Source organism: Bubalus kerabau, chromosome 21 (genome assembly GCF_029407905.1).
Source record: "Bubalus kerabau isolate K-KA32 ecotype Philippines breed swamp buffalo chromosome 21, PCC_UOA_SB_1v2, whole genome shotgun sequence".
NCBI lineage: Eukaryota > Metazoa > Chordata > Mammalia > Artiodactyla > Bovidae > Bubalus > Bubalus kerabau.
In genome coordinates, this window is record NC_073644.1 from 63826239 (window position 1) to 63848971 (window position 22733).

The 22733-nt window shown below is 35.5% G+C and overlaps 1 protein-coding gene across 7 annotated transcripts in view; it reads left to right on the forward strand.

The window, feature by feature from the left end:
- The window catches only part of RELCH (RAB11 binding and LisH domain, coiled-coil and HEAT repeat containing), a 112990-nt gene that overhangs the window by 70996 nt on the left and 19261 nt on the right, over positions 1-22733 (forward strand). For 2 of the 7 annotated variants that reach the window (XM_055559570.1, XM_055559572.1), the window contains 9 exons: positions 2463-2619; positions 3237-3360; positions 5705-5753; positions 7774-7853; positions 11271-11377; positions 13616-13715; positions 17869-17951; positions 18748-18811; positions 20215-20353. In XM_055559570.1, the coding sequence (XP_055415545.1) occupies positions 2463-2619; positions 3237-3360; positions 5705-5753; positions 7774-7853; positions 11271-11377; positions 13616-13715; positions 17869-17951; positions 18748-18811; positions 20215-20353 (903 nt within the window). Of the gene's footprint in view, positions 1-2462; positions 2620-3236; positions 3361-5704; positions 5754-7773; positions 7854-11270; positions 11378-13615; positions 13716-17868; positions 17952-18460; positions 18544-18747; positions 18812-20214; positions 20354-22733 lie in introns of those variants that run through there. The other 5 variants (XM_055559571.1, XM_055559573.1, XR_008706810.1 and 2 more) reach the window with 4 other exon arrangements.

Below are 22733 nucleotides of genomic sequence, written 5' to 3' on the forward strand. Positions count from 1 at the left end.
TAGTAGCTGTAAATGTTAATGTTGTTATGCTCACTTGTAGGTTATATAATACATTTACTATAAATGAGGAAATATTATATCCGTATTTAGGGTCTGTCTATATAGCTGTGTCTATATGTCTGTCTATATGCACATCTATATAATTTGGGATACAATTTATTACAAGTGAAAATTTATTTGTTTTTCTCTTAAATACTGAAAATTCCACAACACTAGCTAATCTTTATGCAAGGTACTATTTTGAACACTTCAGATCCACTCAGGAATAAAACAGACAAAAATCTCTGCCATCATACAGCTGACATTTTGGTGGGAAGGAAATACATTAAAGAATCATAGCAGCTGTTATTTTGCTGGATTTGGATAATTTTGGTAATTTTTAGACAATAAAATGCTAGTTTTTGCCAGTCTATTGAAATGGCATTCTGAGGACTTTTCTGTATGTTCACAAGTTAGATACTTACATTTTTAAAAATCCTTTTAAATAGAATAATACTTTGAGGTTTCTAAACCATTCTGACTACTTATCTTTTACAACTGAGTTATCCATGGTGTATTAGTTGCTCAGTCATGTCTGACTCTTTGCGACCCCATGGACTGTAGCCCGCCAGATTCCTCTGTCCGTGGAATTCTTCAGGCAAGAATACTGGAGTGTGTAGACATTCCATTCTCCAGGGAATCTTCTCAACCCAGGAATTGAACTCTGGTCTCCTGCATTGCAGGCGGATTCTTTACCGTCTGAGCCCCCAGGAAACCACTGAGTTATCCAAGTAATTGCTTATTTCTTGTTTTGCTTCTGTTGGACCTAGCTTTAAATCTTTGGACCTCACTTTTCCTATAATAAATCTTAACATTATCTATTTTACTCTTAACTCTTCCACTGTTTTTCAGTAATTTGTCATATTTCTGAAGGAATAATATGCATTTCATCGTAGTGTCACAGATTGTGACCAATATGATATACTCCTATTTGAAATGATCAGATGTGCTTCGACATGATATAGAAATATGAGGTACAGCTGTCCCTCACCGTCCAAATCTGTTTGATTCCTAGGTTGAGATAATGACAGTTCATGCAGAAATCTCAGAGAGTATGGGGTACCATTTTACCTAAATTCATTTATTTGTTTGTGTATTATGATAGCAAACAGAGACTTGAACTAACAAGGAACAACCTTTATCTGTACTTAAGATATTGTTAAATACCTTAGGAAGCATAGGAAGAGAATACCATCTTAATTTTGTCTTTCGGCATTTGAAAAGTTATTTCATGTTTTCTTAAGTTTAATGAGTATCATTACGCCATTCATATGCTTTGAGACATGCTGCATCCTTAACTGTGTCTTTTTAGGGTGTTAACCTCGACGCAGGAGCTGTCAGGCCACTAGGAATTTCTCTTCAACAGTAAAGAAACTGTTGGTAGCGTTCTTCACTTAAGAGCCAGCTAAGACCTGGAATCTAATTGTGATCTGTAGGATCATAGGTTTTATTGATATGTTCAAATTTGAAAATGTACTAATGTATATTTGTTATTTATTTACACAATTTTAAAAGTCATTTTTTTCAGTTTTCCCCTAAAACTTTTAAAGTTTGTATTTGAGACCCTGGTTATAATATTTATAATATTTTTTATTATTATTACATATAGCTTTATCTTACTGGTCACTGCTTTTAACACTTTATATTAACTTAGTGTTTATCAAATTATGGAAAACTTTCTAAATAAAGCATTTAATATTGGAGATTAAATACTTAAGAATCCTCTTCAGCACAAGCTTTAATGCATTTTAGGTTATTTTCTGGTATTAAACAACTTTTTCCTGCTGTCAACCTGTTAGTTTCTTACTCCTTGAAAGAAATACCTTATAGTTATTATTTATTGACATAAACAGTCTGGTGGATTTACAGCTATCTTTTTTTTAAAACCAAATTCAAATCCATATTTTAACTGAGATCTTATTCTGGAGCAAATTTTAAATTAAAATAAATAAAGTTTTGCTTTTTACTGGCAAACTCTTTCAGTTTTCATTTACTAGATATTTAGTCTCATAAAATCTTAATTTTTGAGATTTGTTAAATTTGTTGACATGCAAGAGAAATTTACAGTTGACCCTTAAACAACAGGAGTTTGAGGTGTACACACCCACGTATATATGTACAGTTTTCCATAGTTAATATCGTAGTACTGCCTGGTCCATGGTTGGTTGAATTTGTGGGTGTGACAGAATCTCTGACACAAAGGGCTGACAATAAGTTAGACAGTTTAACCCCTGATTGTGCAGGGATCAGGTACATTTCATTTTTTTTCTAAAAGTAATTTAATGTATTTTAGTTTTATATTTAAAGTCTATAATATGCTAAATAGATACTAGGAGGCAGAACCTTAGTTTTCTTTTGATAAGATAGTTAACTTTCCAAACTGCCATTTTGTACATGATTTATTTCGCTGCTCTTTTTTATAGTGACTAGGTTCCCTCGGCCTATGTCACCTCTTCAAGACGTGTCTACTATTATTGGAAGCCGTGAGCAACTGGCGCTGCTCCTGCAGCTCTATGACTACCAGCTGGAGCACGCGGGCACAACCGGCTGGGAGAGTTTACTGTGGGTTGTCAATCAGCTGTAAGTTACCACGCCCATCCATGTTCATTTGGTACATCTCAGCTACTTGAATGGAAGAGAGCTCACTATACTTAGCCTGGGAACTGAGGGACAAAATATAGCAAAATATTTTTTTAAAAATAACAAAACGTAACTTGGCGTCATCTGTGGTAACTTTCAGGAGAGAAGAGCTATGCCTGTAGATACGTAGCTGCTTATCTGTGGCAACGGTGCGTCTGTGTTATTGCAGACAGACCTGTCAGCTACCATATTATCTAAAAGTGATGGTGGATTGTAAACTACATCCACACTTCTCATTTTTGAGGCTAAAATATATGGTGCCATGTTAGCCAAGCTTTTGTATGACGTGTCACCTCCATTGACTTGAGTCTTATTAACACCTCACTTAGAACTCTGCCATTAAGTTTCCATATATTTCATGACAACCTGTTAAAATTGAAGTTTACAGAATATAAAGTTAAGACTTTTTCAAAGGGTCCCAAACAACTCCTTTGCATTCTGATTTTGCTGGCTGTGAAAAGCAGAAGAGCTTGTTCGCTTTGGATGGGCTCAGAAATTGGTGAGGAAACGGTCACTTATTTGTGTCCCCTGCCTGTTTTCCTTTCTTTCTTATTCAGGTTGCCACAGCTTATAGAAATAGTTGGCAAAATTAACGTTACTTCAACTGCCTGTGTCCATGAATTCTCCAGATTTTTCTGGCGCCTTTGCCGGACATTTGGCAAAATTTTTACAAACACTAAGGTAAAAACTTGTATTTCATATTTTCTTATATGCAAGACATATAAAAATGTAATGTGTTAACTAATGCTATGGCAGAGTAAGTAAAAGCAGGAGCCCTTCCTTTATTCTAATTATCTTTTAATATCTTAGAAAACTATGATAATAAAAGAAAATTCTGATCTGTAATATTCTTACCTTTATTGATTTTCAAAAAATGATTTAGCCAAAATTTAGTCTGTATCCACATTTGAATATAAGGTCTACTCACTGTGGATGTCTCAGGGCTTTCCAGCATAGAAAGGATCAGCTCGGGGACTCCACTGCATTTCCTTGAATGTGCTTCTTGTACTGAATCTACCACGGATTCAGAAAGCCGCCATTTCCTCTATATGCTTTGGTCAAAACTTCAGGTGATTATGGGCTTCCCTGATAGCTCAATTGGTAAAGAATCCCCCTGCAATGCAGGAGACCCCGATTCGATTCCTGGGTCAGGAAGATCTGTTGGAGAAGGGATGGCTACCCATTCCAGTATTCCTGGGCTTCCCCTGTGGCTCAGCTGGCAAAGAATCCGCCTGCAATGCAGCAGATGTGGGTTCAATCCCTGGATTGGGAAGATCCCCTGGAGAAAGGGAAGGCTACCCACTCCAGTATTCTGGCCTGAAGAGTTCCATGGACTGTATAGTCTACGGGGTCGCAAAGAGTCAGACACGACTGAGTGACTTTCACTTTCACTCAGGTGATTATAGAAACAAAGCAGCTTAGGTAGAATACTTGCTACAAGATAGGAGCTCCTAAACAGAATGGACACTTGAGATAAACGCTGCATATTTCAATCACTGTCACATTTGCCTAACCAGGTTATTTTGTTGTTTAAATATTAAAATTGGAAAGTCCTTAACTCCTACTTTCTTCTTTAATCCTATTAATCCATTTGTCTTCATAACAGATTGTTGAGCCAGTTCTTTAGAGCATTAACAAAACCTTATAAAGATGTAGTTGCTATACGTTGAGACATTTAAAAGGTAAAAATTTTGTGGCACCTCTTTACTAAGCCTGTAGTTTTTGAAACGTTTGGAGCATAACAGTTTGGTATAGTGGACTGACAGACTTCAGAAAATGGGTTGTGACTCTCTGTGTCCTCAAATAAGTGTCCTCAAATAAATCATTTAATGTATCTGTACTTAATCTCTTCAAGTGTGAAATGAAATTTAATCCTGTACATCTGATGCTGTAGGTTAATCTTTTCACAGTGGTCTACATCTCAGTTTAAATGGAATTTGCAAATTAATATGCCTGACCTATTGATAGGAGGGCAAAACCCAGAACTTAATGTTACTGTAGGAGAAAACAAATCATTCATTAACATCTAATTATTAAGTATAATTGGATTTTACTGGGAATCATTATTGGCAAAAACGGACATCTCCAGAAGTAACTGTTATTTATTTTACTTTTTCTTACAAAAGCAATTACGAATTCACTTTAACACTTAAGTGGTTGACTTCAGAGGCCTGAAATCTGTGATGTTAAAAATAAAAATTGAAACAAGCATTTCCTCTAACTTAAAATTTTAATGTTAAATTCTGTCTTTCATGTTTAAAATTAAATTTTAAAGAAGTTAAAGACTAATCTAAGCCAATGGATATAACATAATGAGTATGTTACTGAATATCCTAAATGAATGGAGTTTCGTTTTCATTCCTTTTATACACAACATTTTTTTTTCAACAATTTTAATCATATAATATCTGCCTAAATACCCTTTCTATCATCAAGTTCAGTTTTGGGAGGTAGTAATTTCAAACACTTAAAGTCACTGGAAATTATTTTAATTTAGTGAAAGAATCTAAACGCCCTTCAGAAAACTTGCTGACCTAAATTGATTTTTTTTAATATTTTATCTCTAAAAAGATGTTGTTGTCAGAAACTTGACACTTCTTTTTTCCTATGGTTTTTAAGAACTGTTATATTTTTGACTACTTGAATCTTTAAAAATAAGTAGTAGTAGCAACGGAGAAGGCAATGGCACCCCACTCCAGTACTCTTGCCTGGAAAATCCCATGGATGGAAGAGCCTGGTAGGCTGCAGTCCATGGGGTCGCTAAGAGTCAGACATGACTGAGCAACTTTGCTTTCACTTTTCACTTTCATGCATTGGAGAAGGAAATGGCAACCCACTCTAGTGTTCTTGTCTGGAGAATCCCAGGGATGGGGGAGCCTGGTGGGCTGCCATCTATGGGGTCACACAGAGTCGGACACAACTGAAGTGACTTAGCAGTAGCAGCAATAGTAGGAAACATTTTATTTAACCATTGATTGGTCTGTTGAACCTGAGACTTTCTGGATCTTTTCTTTGGGTTGCTTAGGTAAAACCTCAGTTCCAGGAGATTTTAAGGCTGTCTGAAGAAAATATTGGTAAGTCTGTGCATTATAATTTATAAAAACAATTAAATCTCTTTACTCCAGAAAAATACTTTATTCATTATATGCAAATTGTATAAATAAACTAACAAGTACAGTTGAAAAGGAAAATTTATACTATGGAGTTCTTGGGTTTACAGCACTGCTACTTGTAATATCTTTTCCGTGGAGTAGTAATAAGATTAATCTCCCTCAGTTTTATTGTAAATATCTACCTTCACTGTAATCAAATCGACCTAAACCTGACCTTCTCAGACTATGTACTTACTGTACCCTTGGAGGTTTGAAGTGGTGCAACTGAAATACTAAAAAGGAAAAAATACAGAGCATGTAATTCATAATTAGTTACTTAGAACTTTTAAAATTAAAACAAGTGTAACTGAATAGAATGTAAGATATACTTTTTTTTTAATGAAACATGAGATTGTTATGAAACTACAGGCTTAAATGGGCAGCTCCAGCCCCTCTGTTCATAGTTTTTACTTACCTGTCTTAAGTCTGGTTATAGCACCAAGACCTCCTTTATGTTTGGATCTTATGTCCCTGTGTATTTTTCTAATTTCTAGGAATGAATTGTAAAAAATATTAAGGACAAAAATGTATAGTCCCTGTGATTTGTATTTTACCTTGGCTGTTTTGGATGTATAGGTAATTCTTATCTCAGTCTTACCTTAGTGATTTGATTTAAGTCATCTGGACTCCATTTTTGTCTGTCATCAGAGGTAATTAGAGAGTGCATAAATGATTCCTTTTAAGTTTGAAAATGTCAGTGAGGTTTTGTTTTGTTTTGTTTTGTTTTTTGACAAATGCTTCCTAAAGTTTATATTTAATAGGTTTCTAATGGTTTAATTACTTGGAATTAAAAAATGGTATTATCTGTTTAGTTATTCATTCTAATGATGATAGCTTTCAGAGTTATTAGTTAGGAGGTGATTATATACAGTCTATATGTATGAATTCAACTTAAGCTTATGTTTGTAGCCTCAGATTTACTTCTCAACTACCATAGTCACACTCAGCCAACATCAGTACTCCCCAAAAGATAAAATTACTCTTGCCAAGAGAATAAAGAAACCTCAAATACTAATTGATATGAAAATAGATTCGTTTTGGGTGAAAATACTTTCAAGACAGTTAAATACATGCTTTCAACTGAATTCTGTATGTACTACTTTCTGAAAAGAATTTAAAACCATATAAGAGTAGAAAAAAGTAATTTTTAAAAGTTTGAGTACATAAAAGCAAATGTGAAGCGCTTCAAATAATGCCTCACATCAGTAAATGAGAGCTCTTGGTGCTGTAAATTGCAACTGCCATATCATCTCTGGACGTTTTTTTAAAAAATCGTCTACACATGCTGCATAAGAAAATCTGATGTGTTAAAGTTGTCACAGGGACATTCAGCTGTGGTTGGGTGCTTTCCTGTCTCCCCAAGCTGTATTTAGCCTCCCTACTCCATGAAAATAGTCAAGGTTCTGTCTGGCTTCTGAAAAACCCCTGTACAGGGTACAGGAAGAGCTCTGGAACTAGGCTAATACTAGAAACTGGGTAGTGTCTCATGTCTAGAAGCAGGTTAAATACATATCTAGGTGTCTCCTTTCAGCTGAGTGCCTTTATGTTTTACTGAATACTGCAAATTAAAAGCCTGAAACTTTAGAGAACATGCTTGTATGGCCACTTGGGAAAGTGTTAAAGAAAGCTCTGCCTTATGACTGTGCAAATAACAGTATAGCATCTCATTTTGGTCATTAAAGGTTTTCCCATCTATCAAAACTGTGTACGCTAATGGCTGTGAAAAGTATTAAGTTACATTTTCACAACCACCAGTGGATATGTATGTTTTGATCAAAGTATTTTTAAAGTAATGATAACATTTATTTGTAAGCCAAATAAATTGTAACCAATACAAATTGGTTACCATTTGTAACCAATTGTAATTTAAAATATAATTTGTACTATGACTTTTTGCTTTAAAGTGTACTCAGATATTTAAAATTATTTTTATGATTTTTAGATTCCTCGGCAGGAAATGGGGTCCTCACTAAAGCTACTGTCCCCATTTATGCAACAGGAGTCCTCACGTGTTATATTCAGGTAAGGGAAAAATTCTTTGGCTGGAAAATGTAAAAGCACTTTCTATTTAGAAGGATAGCTAATGTTATGTCTTTTAATGTGTTCATAAGTGAAAATAATACCCATAAATGAGAAACAAATTTATTTATTATTCTTATTCAATAAATAATATATAGTAGAAAGCATATTTTGATAATAGTCTCTTGAGGACTATCTCTGTTAAACAAATAAAATTAGAGATTGTGTGCTTCTTGATATTTTGTTTGAAAGTGTTAGATTGTACTTATGTAGCAATTTCTTTGTGTTTCATGATAATTTTTTCATTAACAAACAAAGCACATGTGTTAGGTAAAGCAAACTGCAAAATGCCGTAACATACTGTTTCATCATTTTTAGCAAAGTATTTTGTAATCCCGAAACATGAAGGATTGTTGTGACTCTCATTGCTCGTGGCCTTTGCTCAGCTGGGCATCTCTCCCGCTGTTCTTGCTGACAGTCGCTGCGTGGCTGCGTTCGCCTGGTTGGTTGGTGGGGCTCCTGGCAGGATGACTGAGCTTTAGTCCCCATGGAGTCTTAGGGCCTCTCTCTGTCTGCAGGTCCTGTGCAGCAGCAGAGCCAGACTCATTCTGGGCTAGCTTAGGGCTTCCAAAATTGTAAGAAACAGAATCTGCTAGGCTGCAGCCTAGGCTTTGGAATCAGCACACTGCTACTACTGTATGCTGTTGGTTAAAGCAAGTCACAAGTCCAACCCGGATTCAAAAAAGAGGAGACTCAATGAGAGCTTGACCCAGGAGGTGGGTTCACTGGTGATCGCCAGTATAGCAGACCACCTCACTCTACTTAGCATTGTTTTAAATAAACACATTGTGTATTAAGGCATATCAGTTATTTTTAACTGTGAGGCAGTCCCACCTGTGAGCTGAAAATATGGACTCAAGATAAAGCATTTGTAGAAATTATGACACAATAATTCCCATGTAGTATTTCTGACCACTCCCCCCAATTAATCTGAATGTAATCATAGGAAAACAATAAAATAAATCCAAATTAACTTTTAAAAAGGAATTAGAATGGGAAAATCAAAGAGGAAGATCTTTTCCCCCCCAAATTTTCCACAATAATTCCTAACTTTTTTTGCATTTAAATTCAAAAAGTATAGCCGTTCATATTTATTGCACTCTTCTTCCAAGACAGATTTGAACCATCTTATAATATTAAACTGCAGTTCTCCAGTATCATAAGATACCTTGCAGTAGAAGCTCCAACTCAGTTGGAGTAGTACGGTATTCTTTTCACTTTTCTACCCTAGTTTCTCAGACTACCTCATAATACAGATGCACACAGGATCTCTGTGTTTAGAATATTTTAAGTCATGTGACCTTAACAGATCGCATCCATTGTTGTCCTTAAATTTGTGAAGATTAAGTCCTAGCACATTACCAGGCACAGCAGCACGAATACCCTTCCCTCTTTAATTTTAGAAGCTCTTCCAGCAGAATAACAAATGTGATGTCAGTATTTTCCTCTCTCATTTTTAAGCTTGGGCAGTAAGTATGCTAAGCATGTTGATTTTGACCATAAATAGTATTTTAAGGCATAATAAATATGAAATACATATTTTAAGGTTTGATTAAGTATGAAATACAAGGTTTGTCTCATAGTAGTCCCTCAGAATAGATTTATTGAATAAATCAATATAGACATATTTTTTGAGTCACTGTGTGAAATCCAAATATCTAAAGAGATAAGAGCTTTGCTACTATTTACAAAATGAGAATTGAGTGGCTATCATAGATTGTCAGTGCTTAAGGAAGCACACGCTGGTGTTTTTCTTACTAAACAAAATTTTCTATTAAGGCAAATTAACTGTCCTTGTTGCTTTGATAAACAAAGCCTATTTTGAATCAAGTACCTAAGCAGTATTACTTGTTTTGAAATTTCAAAGTTGAGAAATTGTGTTGTAGTAAATTTTCAAATCAAAGAATTCATGCTCATTTAGCAGTATATGTTATAGCTGTTACTTCACAGTTAAGTTTTTTCAGATTTACAGTTTATTTTCCAAATTTTATGGATCCTCTGGTACAGTAAGCACTAAAAATGGGTGAGATCTGTGTTCCACCATAGCTCTGATGGTAGCTTGCCAGCATTTCCGTTCTTCACTGAGCAGACCAGCATATTATAAACTGCTGTGTCCGTCCTTTATTCATGGAGCATTACTTTTGTCAGTCCTCTATTTCTACCTCTCTCTAGATTAACCTGACCATGCAGGAAAGGTTAGATGGCAATCCAGTCTTCCTCATGGATCTAGTGATGTATGTGCCTTTTTAGTCACTCAGTCATGTCCAACCCTTTGTGACCCCATGGACTATAGCCTGCCAAGGCTCTTCTGTCTATGGGACTTTTCAAGCAAGAATACTGAAGTGGGCTGCCGTTTCTTTCTCCAGGGGTCTTCCTGACCCAGGGATCGAACCTGCGTCTCCTGCATTGGCAGGTGGATTCTTGATCACTGAGCCACCAGGAAGCATTGATACTGATATATATAGAAGCCATTTATTGTTGACATAATATAGCCCTAAAGATAAAATATTTGACTCTAATTTATTATATATTTATTTCCCGATAGAATGTCAGATTCTTTCCCTTATAGATTCTGGCTAATTTAACATGCAGTTATCTTTTTTAACTTTTCTATTGAGCAGACTTGCTTTTTCTAACAAATTTCTTAATAGTGTGCTATGTAAAAAAAGAAAGAAAGAAATATTTTCTGATTATTAAAATAATGGTTTGTCAAAGAAAGCTTAAAAATAAAGGTAATTTTTTAATCAAAGGTGTGACTATTTTTTTTAAGGACACAATGGTCTATATTTCAGCAAGTGTGAGACTTCTCACTACTAATAATTTCTCAGATATCAATTTCTACTCTTAGGAGGATAACTGTTTTAGTGGCTTGTATTTAAGTATTTAGAGCCAAAATTAATGGGAAGTAAAACTGTTAAAATGAATTTTAATTAAACATATACCTTTTATGTTTCAAACCAGAACTATCTTATCAAACTCTGCAGTGATGCAAGTAATCTGTATCTGAGTTGTCCAGTGAGGTAACCATACATGGATGTTAAACAGCTTGAATTGTAATTAGTGCAACTCAGGAACTGAATCTTTTATTTTCCTTCTCTTTAGTTTGAGTATAAGTTACCACATGTGGTGAGTGACTACCGTATTGGACAGCTCAGGTCTAAATCAATGAATCAGAATAGTATTTCTCTTCATACCATTGTGATCGTAGATATGCTTAATAAATATCTTTAATTAAAATGCTTATAAATTAGAATATTTTCCCCTTATTTGATAAAATTTTCTAATTGTAGATAGGAAATGATGGTTTTTAAGTTCTACTTGATTGCTTGGAAATTGATTATCAGTCTTTTTCCTCCATAGGAAGAAGACCGAAAGCTGTTGATTGGATTCTTAGAGGATGTAATGACCTTGCTTTCATTATCTCATGCTCCTCTTGATAGCCTGAAAGCTGCTTTTGTGGAACTGGGGTAAAAATAATAGCTGATAGTTTTTAAAAGCTATAGCAAGTCTTAAAATTGGTTTTATAGAGTACATATTTTTAGTCTAAATAAAGATTACTATACACACCAAACTTCTTGATTTCTTACTTAAGATCTTTTTGTTCTTTTTTTTTGTATATTTTAATATTTTATAATCAATACAGTGTGATAAAAGAATGAGGTAAAGGATACAGATATGTCTTCATTGAAGCAGCTGGAGGCATAAAATCAAGTACAAATTTGAAGAAAATTCAGTGGCCCCAAATTGGAAAAGGAGTCCCAGTGAAAGCCAGATCACTGGGCTCCCTTTTCCATTCCATTTGATTTGCCTGGTTTACCACACAGTTGCACTCATCTCACTAGCAAAGTCATGCTCAAAATTCTCCAAGCCAGGCTTCAACAGTACGTGAACCATGAACTTCCAGATGTTCAAGCTGGATTTAGAAAAGGCAGAGGAACCAGAGATCAAATTGCCAACATCCGCTGGATCATCGAAAAAGCAAGAGAGTTCCAGAAAAACATCTATTTCTGCTTTATTGACTATGCCAAAGCCTTTGCCTGTGTGGATCACAGCAAACTGTGGAAAATTCTGAAAGAGATAGGAATACCAGACCACCTGACCTGCCTCCTGAGAAATCTGTATGCAGGTCAAGAAGCAACAGTTAGAACTGGACATGGAACAACAGACTGGCTCCAAATCAGGAGAGGAGTACATCAAGGCTGTATATTGTCACCCTGCTTATTTAACTTCCATGCAGAGTACATCATGAGAAACGCTGGGCTGGAAGAAGCACAAGCTGGAATCAAGATTGCCAGGAGAAATATCAATAACCTCAGATATGCAGATGACACCATCCTTATGGCAGAAAGCAATGAAGAACTAAAGAGCCTCTTGATGAAAGTAAAAGAGGAGAGTGAAAAAGTTGGCTTTAAACTCAACGGTCAGAAAACTAAGATCATGGCATCTGGTCCCATCACATCATGGTAAATAGATGGGGAAGCAGTGGAAACAGTGACAGACTATTTTGGGGGGCTCCAAAATCACTGCAGATGGTGACTGCAGCCATGAAATTAAAAGACACTTGCTCCTTGGAAGAAAAGTTATGACCTACCTAGACAGCATATTAAAAAGCAGAGACATCACTTTGCCAACAAAGACCCATCTAGTCAAAGCTATGGTTTTTCTAGTAGTCATGTATGAATGTGAGTTGGACCATAAAGAAAGCTGAGCACCGAAGAATTGATGCTTTTGAACTGTGGTGTTGGAGAAGACTCTTGAGAGTTCCTTGGACAGCAAGGAGATCCAACCAGTCCATCCTAAAGGAAATCAGCCCCAAATATTCATTGGAAGGACTGCCGCTGAAGCTGAAACTCCAGTACTTTGGCCACCTGATGTGAAGAACTTACTCATTTGAAAAGACCCTGATGCTGGGAAAGATTGACGGCAGGAGGAGAAGGGGACAACAGAGGATGAGATGGTTGGATAGCATCACTGACTTAATGGACATGAGTTTGAGTAAACTCCTGGAGTCGGTGATGGACAGGGAGGCCTGGCGTGCTGCAGTCCATGGGGTCGCAAAGAGTCGGACATGACTGAGGGACCGAACTGAACTGAACTGAACTCATAATCACATCATCTAGCTGCTTAAGTAGTTTCTTCTCATTCTTTACTAAAAACAGGTTTATGTATTTATTAATAACACTATCCCACATTTAGATAAGTGTCACACCCAACTTAACCCTTGCATATGGTGGTTTGAGTTCTCCTTGATTTGGGTCATCCTAACTGACCCTGTACCACCCATGTGGCATATATAGGGCAGTGTTGTTTCACCACTGTTTATCGATGTCAGAAATTAAGACTCACAAAGGTTACAACTTACCCATCTGACTCTTAGTCCAGTGTTTCTTCTCATAAGTAGTAAATTTTATTTTACTTTATTTGTTTTATAATTTTAACTTTTATGCTATTAAAGAGTTGAAATGTCTATCGTCTTTGCACATGCTTAGAGAAACTTAGTTCCTGAATGTGCTAAAAGTTTGTAGTTGTATAAAGTGACTTCCTTTTTTTAAAGAATCTTAGACATAGCCTATTAAACCATAGAAAGTAATTCTATATGTTTTGCCAATATTTTTGTCACTAGTATTCCTCAGAAAGGTAGAGTTTTCAGTACCCCAGTAAGACACTGTGGCTCTCACTTTTAGCGTTGATTTTTTCTCTTGCAGTGCGAATCCAGCTTACCATGAGTTACTGTTAACTGTGCTGTGGTATGGTGTTGTCCACACGTCAGCACTCGTGAGGTGTACTGCTGCTAGAATGTTTGAGGTATGTAAACAAGATTTTCAGATCACAATGATTTTCTTTGGAAGAGGGAGAGGGAATATTTTTTTGAAGGGAGGGAGCTTTTCATACTACGTTACGTTGATGTGTATTTTGTGGCATTGAATAGTATCTAGTTGTCCTGTGGGATGGGGCAGAAATTTAGTTTTGGAATATTTCAGATTGTTTTTTAGCCTTATTGGTTCCTTGAATTTTATTATATTATCATTTCCTCTCCTCAAATTTCTTTTAAATCTTATTTATTTCCATCCTATGTAAATCTTCTTGGCTATACTTTTCTATTTACTTAGGCAAATGGCTATTAAAACAAACTAAAACAGTAGAGGGCATTTATAAAGTTGTAAAATATAGTTGAACTCATGAGTAAAATATACTTTGATTCAATCATTGCAATTACGGAAATATTTATTGATTATTCCTACTTTGTTATTTCCTCGCATATCATATCTGGAATAACAGCATCTCTAGACTTTAACTGCCCGTAGACTTAAAAGAGAGAAGACACTTCATATAATTTAACTAGATTTTCTTAAATTGCCACCTACCCAAGTTTGGTATGAAAATTGGAATACCTATCTTTTTAATCCTTCACAAAGGAAATTGTGTCAGCCTAGTTCATGTAGGTATGTTTGTAGAACTTGAATGTGAGCACTAAAGTTGCTTTGAATGTTTTACTGTTCTTGAGTCTTATCACAGAGCCATCCTGCCTGGGTTCAGCATCTGTCTCTGCCACTTAATGCCGGGTTCAGACTTCTCTGGCCTTGGTTTTCTCATCTATAAAGTGAAGATAATAATAAGTATCCATCTCAAAGGATTTTTTGTTAATATTAAATGAGTTAATACTTGTAAAAGCCTTAAGACAGTGTCTGACACATAATTAGAAGAACTTAATATGATTGTTTTTTAAATCTATTATTATGATTGTTTTTTAAATCTATGCCATTACTTCACAAGATAATATAATAGTTTAAGAAAAGTATGTTTGTTCAGGCTAAAACTGTCCCTATTGTGTATGTCATTCTTAAAATATCTTAAAGCATTTATTTTCATAAGAAGAAGGAGAGAATTCATTTCTTCCTACATTTCAGAATTTCTAGATAATTTAAGGTAAATTGCAATCAAAGGGTTAGAGCACTGATAGCTTTTAAAACATATACCATCTAAAACTTTTAACTTTTTGTGGCATCTAAAGAAAATTCCATTCTTATCAGAAGATTGAAAATCCTCTGTCCATGTTATTCCACAGTTATACAAATTTGATCCAAAAAACCAGTCACGTGGTCTTTATCAAGACAAATGCCAAATTAAAAATTTAGTTAGATGCCTATCATAATAAGTTCCTTTTAGGTACAAATAGTTTCTGATTATTCAGTATGCTGAAAAGTTATTACCATGAAAGAAGAAAGTCTTTCTTTAGCCTCCTCTTTCCCCCAAAAGAAAAGAGCATCGTATTTCTTTAATATACTCTCTTCATAGAATTGTATTCTAAGACCATAAGAGCTATTTCTTTGTTTTAAAACATTTATTTCTAATGTAACTATATATACTGATGAAGCATACCATATAAATAAAAATAGTTTAAAGAAAATGAGGTCCCCTCCCTTTTTACTTGTTTTTGTATTTTTTCTGCCTTATTTCTTACATGTGACTTTTGTCTGGTTTTGGTTTTGGTTTCTATGTCTGCTGTCAGTCCTGGTTGGAAACTATACCTATGCTTAAGCAGTTTTCAGTGTTCTCAGGTTGATTATGAATTTCTGAGTCTAATTTGAGAGACATCTTAGTATTTTTTCAAATTCATTTATGATAAAAGTAGTTTTACTGAGCATGCCAGTAAAAGTCATCAGGAAAAATTAAAATTATTTTTGTCAATGAGCCTTATTTTAAACAATATTGTATTAAAAGATAAATTATTTCATAAGATTTCTTTTGATACTAATACATTATAATTTACAATTATGCTTGCTTCCCCTGCCACCCAAAAATGACTTAATTCAAAATAAAAATGTAAAAAGGGGGGGACTTAAAATTTTTTAAGTTTTTAATGTCAGAACAGAAACTATTGTTAAGAAAGTGAGAAATGGATATATCAGGAACTTGATATTGGATACTTAGTGAAATTGAACACTAAATTTAGCTCTGAGTTTTCAGACAGCAGGACAAAAAGGGGAAATCTAGTCATTGTTAAATAAGAGAAAGTATATTCTTGATGTAACAAATTAGTATTGAAATTGATTTACAGAAGTGACCCTCTTGTGTGACTTGTAGTGTGACGTGGTGGGTTTCCCAAAAGATGCAGAGTTAGTTTCAAATGATTTCTTACATCACTCAGAAGGAAACAAAGCAACTGGTATTAAGACCACAACTCAAAGGAGGCATGGGCTTTTAAGACCAGTGAATGAGTCCATTTTAAGGCATTTTGGCTGGCACAATATAAACCTTTCGAAATGTACTTTACTGAGTCAAATCTAAGCTATTTTGTTTATAAAATGATACAGAGAAGAGAGTTTTATTTAACAGTCCAACTCTTTGTGACCTTGTGGATGGTAGCTTGCCAGGCTCTTCTGTCCATGGGATTTCCCAGGCAAGAGTACTAGAGTGGGTTGCCGTTCCCTTCTCTAGGGGATTTTCCTGCCCCAGGGATTGAACCCTGGTCTCCTGTACTGCAGGCAGATTCTTTACTATCTGAGCCACCAGGGATGCCCTTTTATTTATAAAATGATACAGAGAAGAAAGTTTTATTTAACAATATTTGAATTTCTTCCCCCTATTTCTTTCTACCTGACATCTGTAATGCTTTTAAAGTAGTAACAAATTCTTTTGTCATTTTATTCCTGTCTAAATTATCCATGGTTCTGTTGAAATAAAAATTATTTCAGAATACTGAAGCAGATTCAAAAGTACCTGTTGGGTTTTCGTTACTAAAGATTCCATGACATCTTCCCTCTTCTTGGAGGACTAGTTCCCTTACAAGGTTAGCATTTAAGATTAATAATTTGTATTTACATTCTGAAATTGAGATCATAGGATTAAGGTGTTACCCTTCTCTGTTGAAGCTCATAAAATGCTGTGATTTCTATAAAAACAAAATGCATATAGCTCAATATTATCCTCTTGTTCTGCAATTTAGGGTTGGCTGCTAAAAAACTTTTATAATTAGATTATAGAAATAGGTCTAATTGTGGTTATCATATTTTTTTTTAAGTTGAGCTTTTAGAGAAATGAGCTATTTGTAAGCATTACCTCCTTGGACCAACCAGAAACGTTCTTTAATTTAATGTCTTTTTCTAGATGTATCACGGATCTAACGTCCTTTGAGGCAGCATGATAGTTCCCCTTGCACTTCCTGAATGCCTGGCCTTTGCCAGGCACAGAGTTCCAGTGCATCATGTGCAGCTAGCAGTGCGTGAGCCCTGGAGGTAGAGACAGCCACCACTTTCAGATGAGAAAACTGAGTTTCAGGGGATGGTGTAATATATGTGAGGCCACATGCCTGATAAGTGGAGAGCTACAGTCTGAACCCAGGTCTGATGCCCACATGAAGTAACTCCTTTGCACTAGGCTGTCTTAGGTCTCTGTACCTCAAGAAAGAAAGCTCTGTGATGTGAAAGACGGGGAATTTTTGTATGTGATTTTAAAATGTACGTGCTTTAGAACAGTCAAAAGCAATTTAGTGGTGGCTGCTAGCCATTTGAGTTTGGTTTAAAAACAGTCCAGTTTGTACCTTGTTGGTCAAAACAAAATTATACCAGATTTATTTAAAGAATTTAACCGTAGAACCCAGTATGTCGTCTTTTTGGCTTCTTTAAAAAAATAATAATAATAAAGAATAAAGCTTTATTTTAAATTGCCTTTTAATTGAATATGGAAATTGTGTAGACTGTGTGACCAAAAGTACAAATTGCCATTGAATTGGTGACAAGCTGTTTTCGGGGACTGCTAGGCTGTGGAAGCTTTATTTTCCTCCTAAGCGTTCTCTGCCTTTTTTAAGCACTCCAGTAGTCATATTGGCTTAGCTTCTAATTTTGGTTTTGCTTTTGTGTTTTCTCTTTCTCTTGGTTGTTCCTTTCTTCTTCCCGTGGCATTGTTGTTTGTTCTTTCCATGCATCACCTGTGACTACCCCCTGCGCTGACCAATCAGCTGTTGGTGAAGGGGGTGAATGAAACTCTGGTAGCTCAGAGGGTTGTTCCTGCTCTCATAACTCTCTCCAGTGACCCTGAAATGTAAGTGCCGTCCTTGCCGTTTACCTTCAGCATCCCTTTCAAAACGTGCCTGTCAAGAAATAACCATCAGCTTTTAAATTCATTGAAGAGTAGGTTTAACTCTTTAATAATATGGGATTATGCTTACTTGATTTTAAACTATTATACTACTATTCATGTATGGGTTTTTGGTTTTTTTTAAGTCTGCCTTCACAGTAAACGTAATGACAAGGCCATGTATAGAAAGGGGTTATTAGTAGTACTATTCCTCAGTAAACATCTCCAAAACTTAAAACATGCTGATGGACTATTTCTTCCAAGCCAAGAAGGGATGCTCTGCTAATCTCACTAACATGTTGCTACCAGTAAGTATAGTGGCATGAACCAGAGGCTTAACGTTTTAATGTCTCATGTGGGTGACTAAACCAAGAAAGGCCAGTGAGTCTGCCTGCCCATCCTCAGTCACAGCTAACCCAGTTCTCATTCCAGTTTACCAAACCATTTTTTATTGCATGTTGACTGGTTTACAGCTGACTCTTCGAGGCATGAGTGAAGCGTTAGTTGACAAGCGGGTTGCTCCGGCCCTTGTTACCTTGTCCAGTGATCCTGAATTGTGAGTTCCACAGACTGCGACCTTAAGTTATCCTGTCTGTCTTTTTGAGCATTCTTCTTGGTCTGCTTTTTTTTAATTTAATTTGTCATTGCTAGCGACTAATACAGTATATTTACCTTGTACTTATCTTGATATATACTTTAATAATAACCAGTTTTTCATCTCAAAGAAAATGTCAGTTTTTTTCTTCTTTAATTCTAACAGCTCTGTCCGGATTGCTACGATTCCAGCCTTTGGCACGATTATGGAAACAGTTATTCAAAGAGAGGTAGGAAATGAGTAAAATTTATTTATCTGTATGTACTGCTGAGGTGATGAAAGCATATGACCATACACGTACCCTGGGGTTGGGGGCAGGGAGCATATGCATTCATTTTATTTCTTAGTTAATTATGGGCCAGAGGGATCTCAGTATTTAAAAATATGATAGCCTACCAAAAGTATCTTTTCATATGCTAAGGCAATCTCTAGTCTTTCTTCTCAGTTAGAAACTTCAATATAAGCCAGCTCTCAGATGTTCTATTCTAAGCTTGTCTGGATATTGCACTATTGAATAATCCTTCACAGCAGATCTAGTTTCAAAGTCTTCTCTTATTCAGTAGCCTTCTGGATAGTCCGCATAAATTCCCAGTGGTTAGTGCGTGCAGATTTGAAGAGAACAGGTTTCCTCAGTTTCGGGAATGGAGGCTAGAGGTTCCGATGTTCTTGTAACTGTCATTCATGTCAAGCTGCAAGTCATGTCATAGACTGGTGTCATCTTCTGGCAGTCCACACCACTGTGACAGCCTCTGCCATGCCTGCTTCAGGAGGTCACCGAAGTCTTCCTTCCTCAAAGTGTATTTTGATTCAGAAACTTGTGTGATCTAAAGTTTGTTCGGTTCTGTCTGCAGCATTGACTGTTAGACACTTATCAAAATTAGTATCAGAGTGTTATTCTCTGTTATGAGATTGGACATGTCCTTGCACAATGAAAAATTCTGTACACTAGAAAATCAATTATTTGTGGACATATTAGCCACTTAAATGGAAAACAAGATTTTCCATCTCATAGGCGTTTCACACACACACAAAAATTATATATATATAGACTGTTTTGTAAAATTTTTGCCATAGAGATTTTTTTATAACAAAAAACTAAACAACTTTGTTAGTTGTGGGAAAAAGTGTTCTCTGTTTTTTCACTTACATATATATATATATATATATATTTCACTGGTGGAGAAAAATAAAAAAATACATCATTCTGCAAAGCTTGCAGTCTTGGCAGAATTTCAACATGTTCTTAAATCCAAAAATAAAAACTTTTAGGGAAATATGAGTAATATATAAGTCACTAATGACTCATTGCTTTCAGAAGGTGAATAAGTGGGTAACTTACACTGTGATCTGTTTTAAGAATTCTGACTTAGACACAAAATCATCATACATTTATCTTTTTCCCTAAATATTATGGGATCTTTCTACAGTTTGTCAGGGAATATTTGTGTTAAAAAAAAAATGAGTTGGCAAACATAAAAATGTAGGATCTTTTCTGAGCTGAAAGACTAAAGAAGTACTTATTTAATTTCAAACTTCAACTCATGTTGATATAAGTCATTTGAATCCAGTTATGCAAACCATGTTTAGTGTGTATCTTTCTCTCAATCTGACTGTATAATACTCAATTTTAAGTTGCTGGAAAGAGTGAAAATGCAGTTGGCTTCTTTCCTGGAAGACCCTCAATATCAAGACCAATATTCTCTGCATACAGAGATCATAAAAACATTTGGTAGAGTTGGGCCTAATGCAGAACCAAGGTTCCGAGATGAGTGTAAGTTGCATTTTTTTACTCTTTTTCCTGAATTGACATGTAAGAGCAAAACCATCAGTTTCTCTGAGGATATGTCATATGTTAAAGCCTTTTCTGCACTTTGTCTTTCATACACTGAAAGCTACCAAGTGAAACAAGGTTCTTATTGGGGATTGATCGTTATTGCTGTCACTCAGTGGTTTCTTACACTATGTCCTGTAGACATACGAAAAGTAACTCATAAATTCAAGTTATTTTTAGAACAGTTCTTAATAACTTAATTTCAAAATAACTGTGCTCCTTATATTTAGAGATTATTATTTAATTCTTATTTCTAAGGAAATTTATATGTGTTTTTAGATATGTTATGAAAAATGTACATTTCTTCCACTTAGCATGCCATTCAACAATTTTAAGTCACAGCTTGTCAATCTGCTGGATAATCTGCATAATGATCTGCTAAAGCATTTTTCCCGGTTTCTATAGTGTTACTTCAACAGTGAGCCTCAACCTTTATGACTACAATTTCTGAGTGCTATCAAAGCACCCAATAATTATTATGCCAAAAGCATGACAGTTATCACTGCTACATCTTAGTCCTTTTATTTTTAGCCATTTGACATACTCTTGAAAGGATCACAGGCTTGGTTTCCTAAGTCAGTTTATAAGAATTATCACCAAAAATATTGTCAGGATTTGGACTGCAGTGTCCAAAAGCGCATGAACACTTATGGAGCTACAAGAACACAATCAGAGGATTATTTCTCGATGGGTAATAGTGTTGGTAACGTGAGGAGGAAATAATACTTCACATATTTCACAACTAGTTAACAGAAAAAGGTTTAGGATTTTAGTGAGCAGCAGGGTTAGTTCCTCATAGTAGTAACATTAGATTTACAGATGGCCCTCTGCAGGAGCTTTGACTAACTTTACTGAGGCTGTAATTGCCCTGAAGCAGGTCTTGGCTACTGAATCAAGGAACAGTCTAAATAGTCAGTGGACCTTTGGTGGGCGCCACATTGTTGAGAACACAATCGAGCCTTTGTATGTACATTCAAGAGAAAGGTTGACACATTGCATAGAAAAAAGAAATTTTCTTTTCATAATGATCCCAAAATAATACGGTTTGGCTAGAGAAAGGATTGAGAGTAGAAGTTTCCAATGTTTGAATAGGTGTAGTAAACCATTATCCCTGAAGCCTTCTACAAGTTAACTGTATATTGATAGACCAGTCTGTTTTAAGACAAATAACAAAAATTTTTTTCTTCTGTATTTACTACTCAGTCAGTTGGTTTCTCTTTTGCTTTAAAATTTTATCCCAAGGAACTTAATGTCCTATATTAATAAGATGAATGGTAGACAGAGTAGAACCCATATTGACAAGGATGCTATATTGTTACCTATCTGTATTTATAGATAATTACTGTTAGGAATTAGAGAAAGATCAGAGCATTGCAGGGTAGTAACAGCTGTTTCTTGGAGTGATATTTTTTAACTTTTCTATTTCTTTTCTCCCTCTATTTCTTAGAGAATAGAAGACATCAGTTCATCCAGTGCCCCTTTTTCTTTCCCAAACTCTTAGTTATCACAGGCCCTTTTGGTTTTTATTTTTATCTCGAGGGCCATTTGGTTTTTCCAGTGAGTGAGTGAAGTCACTCAGTCGTGTCCGACTCTTTGCAACCCTATGGGCTGTAGCCTGCCAACTCCTCCGTCCATAGGATTTTCCAGGCAAGAATACTGGAGTGGGTTGCCATTTCCTTCTCCAGAGGCTCTTCCAGACCCAGGGATTGAACTCAGGTGTCCCGCATTGCGGGCAGACTATTTACCGTCTGAGCCACCGGGGAATATTTTTCAGAATATGATACAATTTTGTTTGTTTTCCACTTTTTTAACTTTATAAGGCTCTCTGAAAATGTTCAGTCATACTTCAGAGATTTTCTAACATGGCAGTTTTACATTTCAAATCAGTTTTGTTTTGTTTTTAAGTTCCTTATTTTAGATCTCAGCCCGTTTATAAAAAGAGAGGACATGATTCCCTTCATTTTTGCTATTGGATCTACCCCAGAATATATTTTGGAACTTTACTAAAATCTATTTTTTTAAAATTTCCTGTTGATTTATCTTTACTTTGTTTGCAGTTTTGAATCTTTAAGTGAAAGGCTCCAGAAGTGGCCTTATGTTGTGTGTTTCCTATTTTCCTTGCCCACTGAAGGTCACTTGTAGAAATACTCACATTTAGGTTATTAAATCTTTTAACCATTTATCTCCATCTGAGGGGTTAACAGTTGAGTGAACTAATTGTTACAGATATGGTAACCCAGGACAGTACTTATATAATGAAATGTTGAATTCTGTAATAAATGTCTATCTTCAGAGATTTAGGAAGATCATAAATGATTGC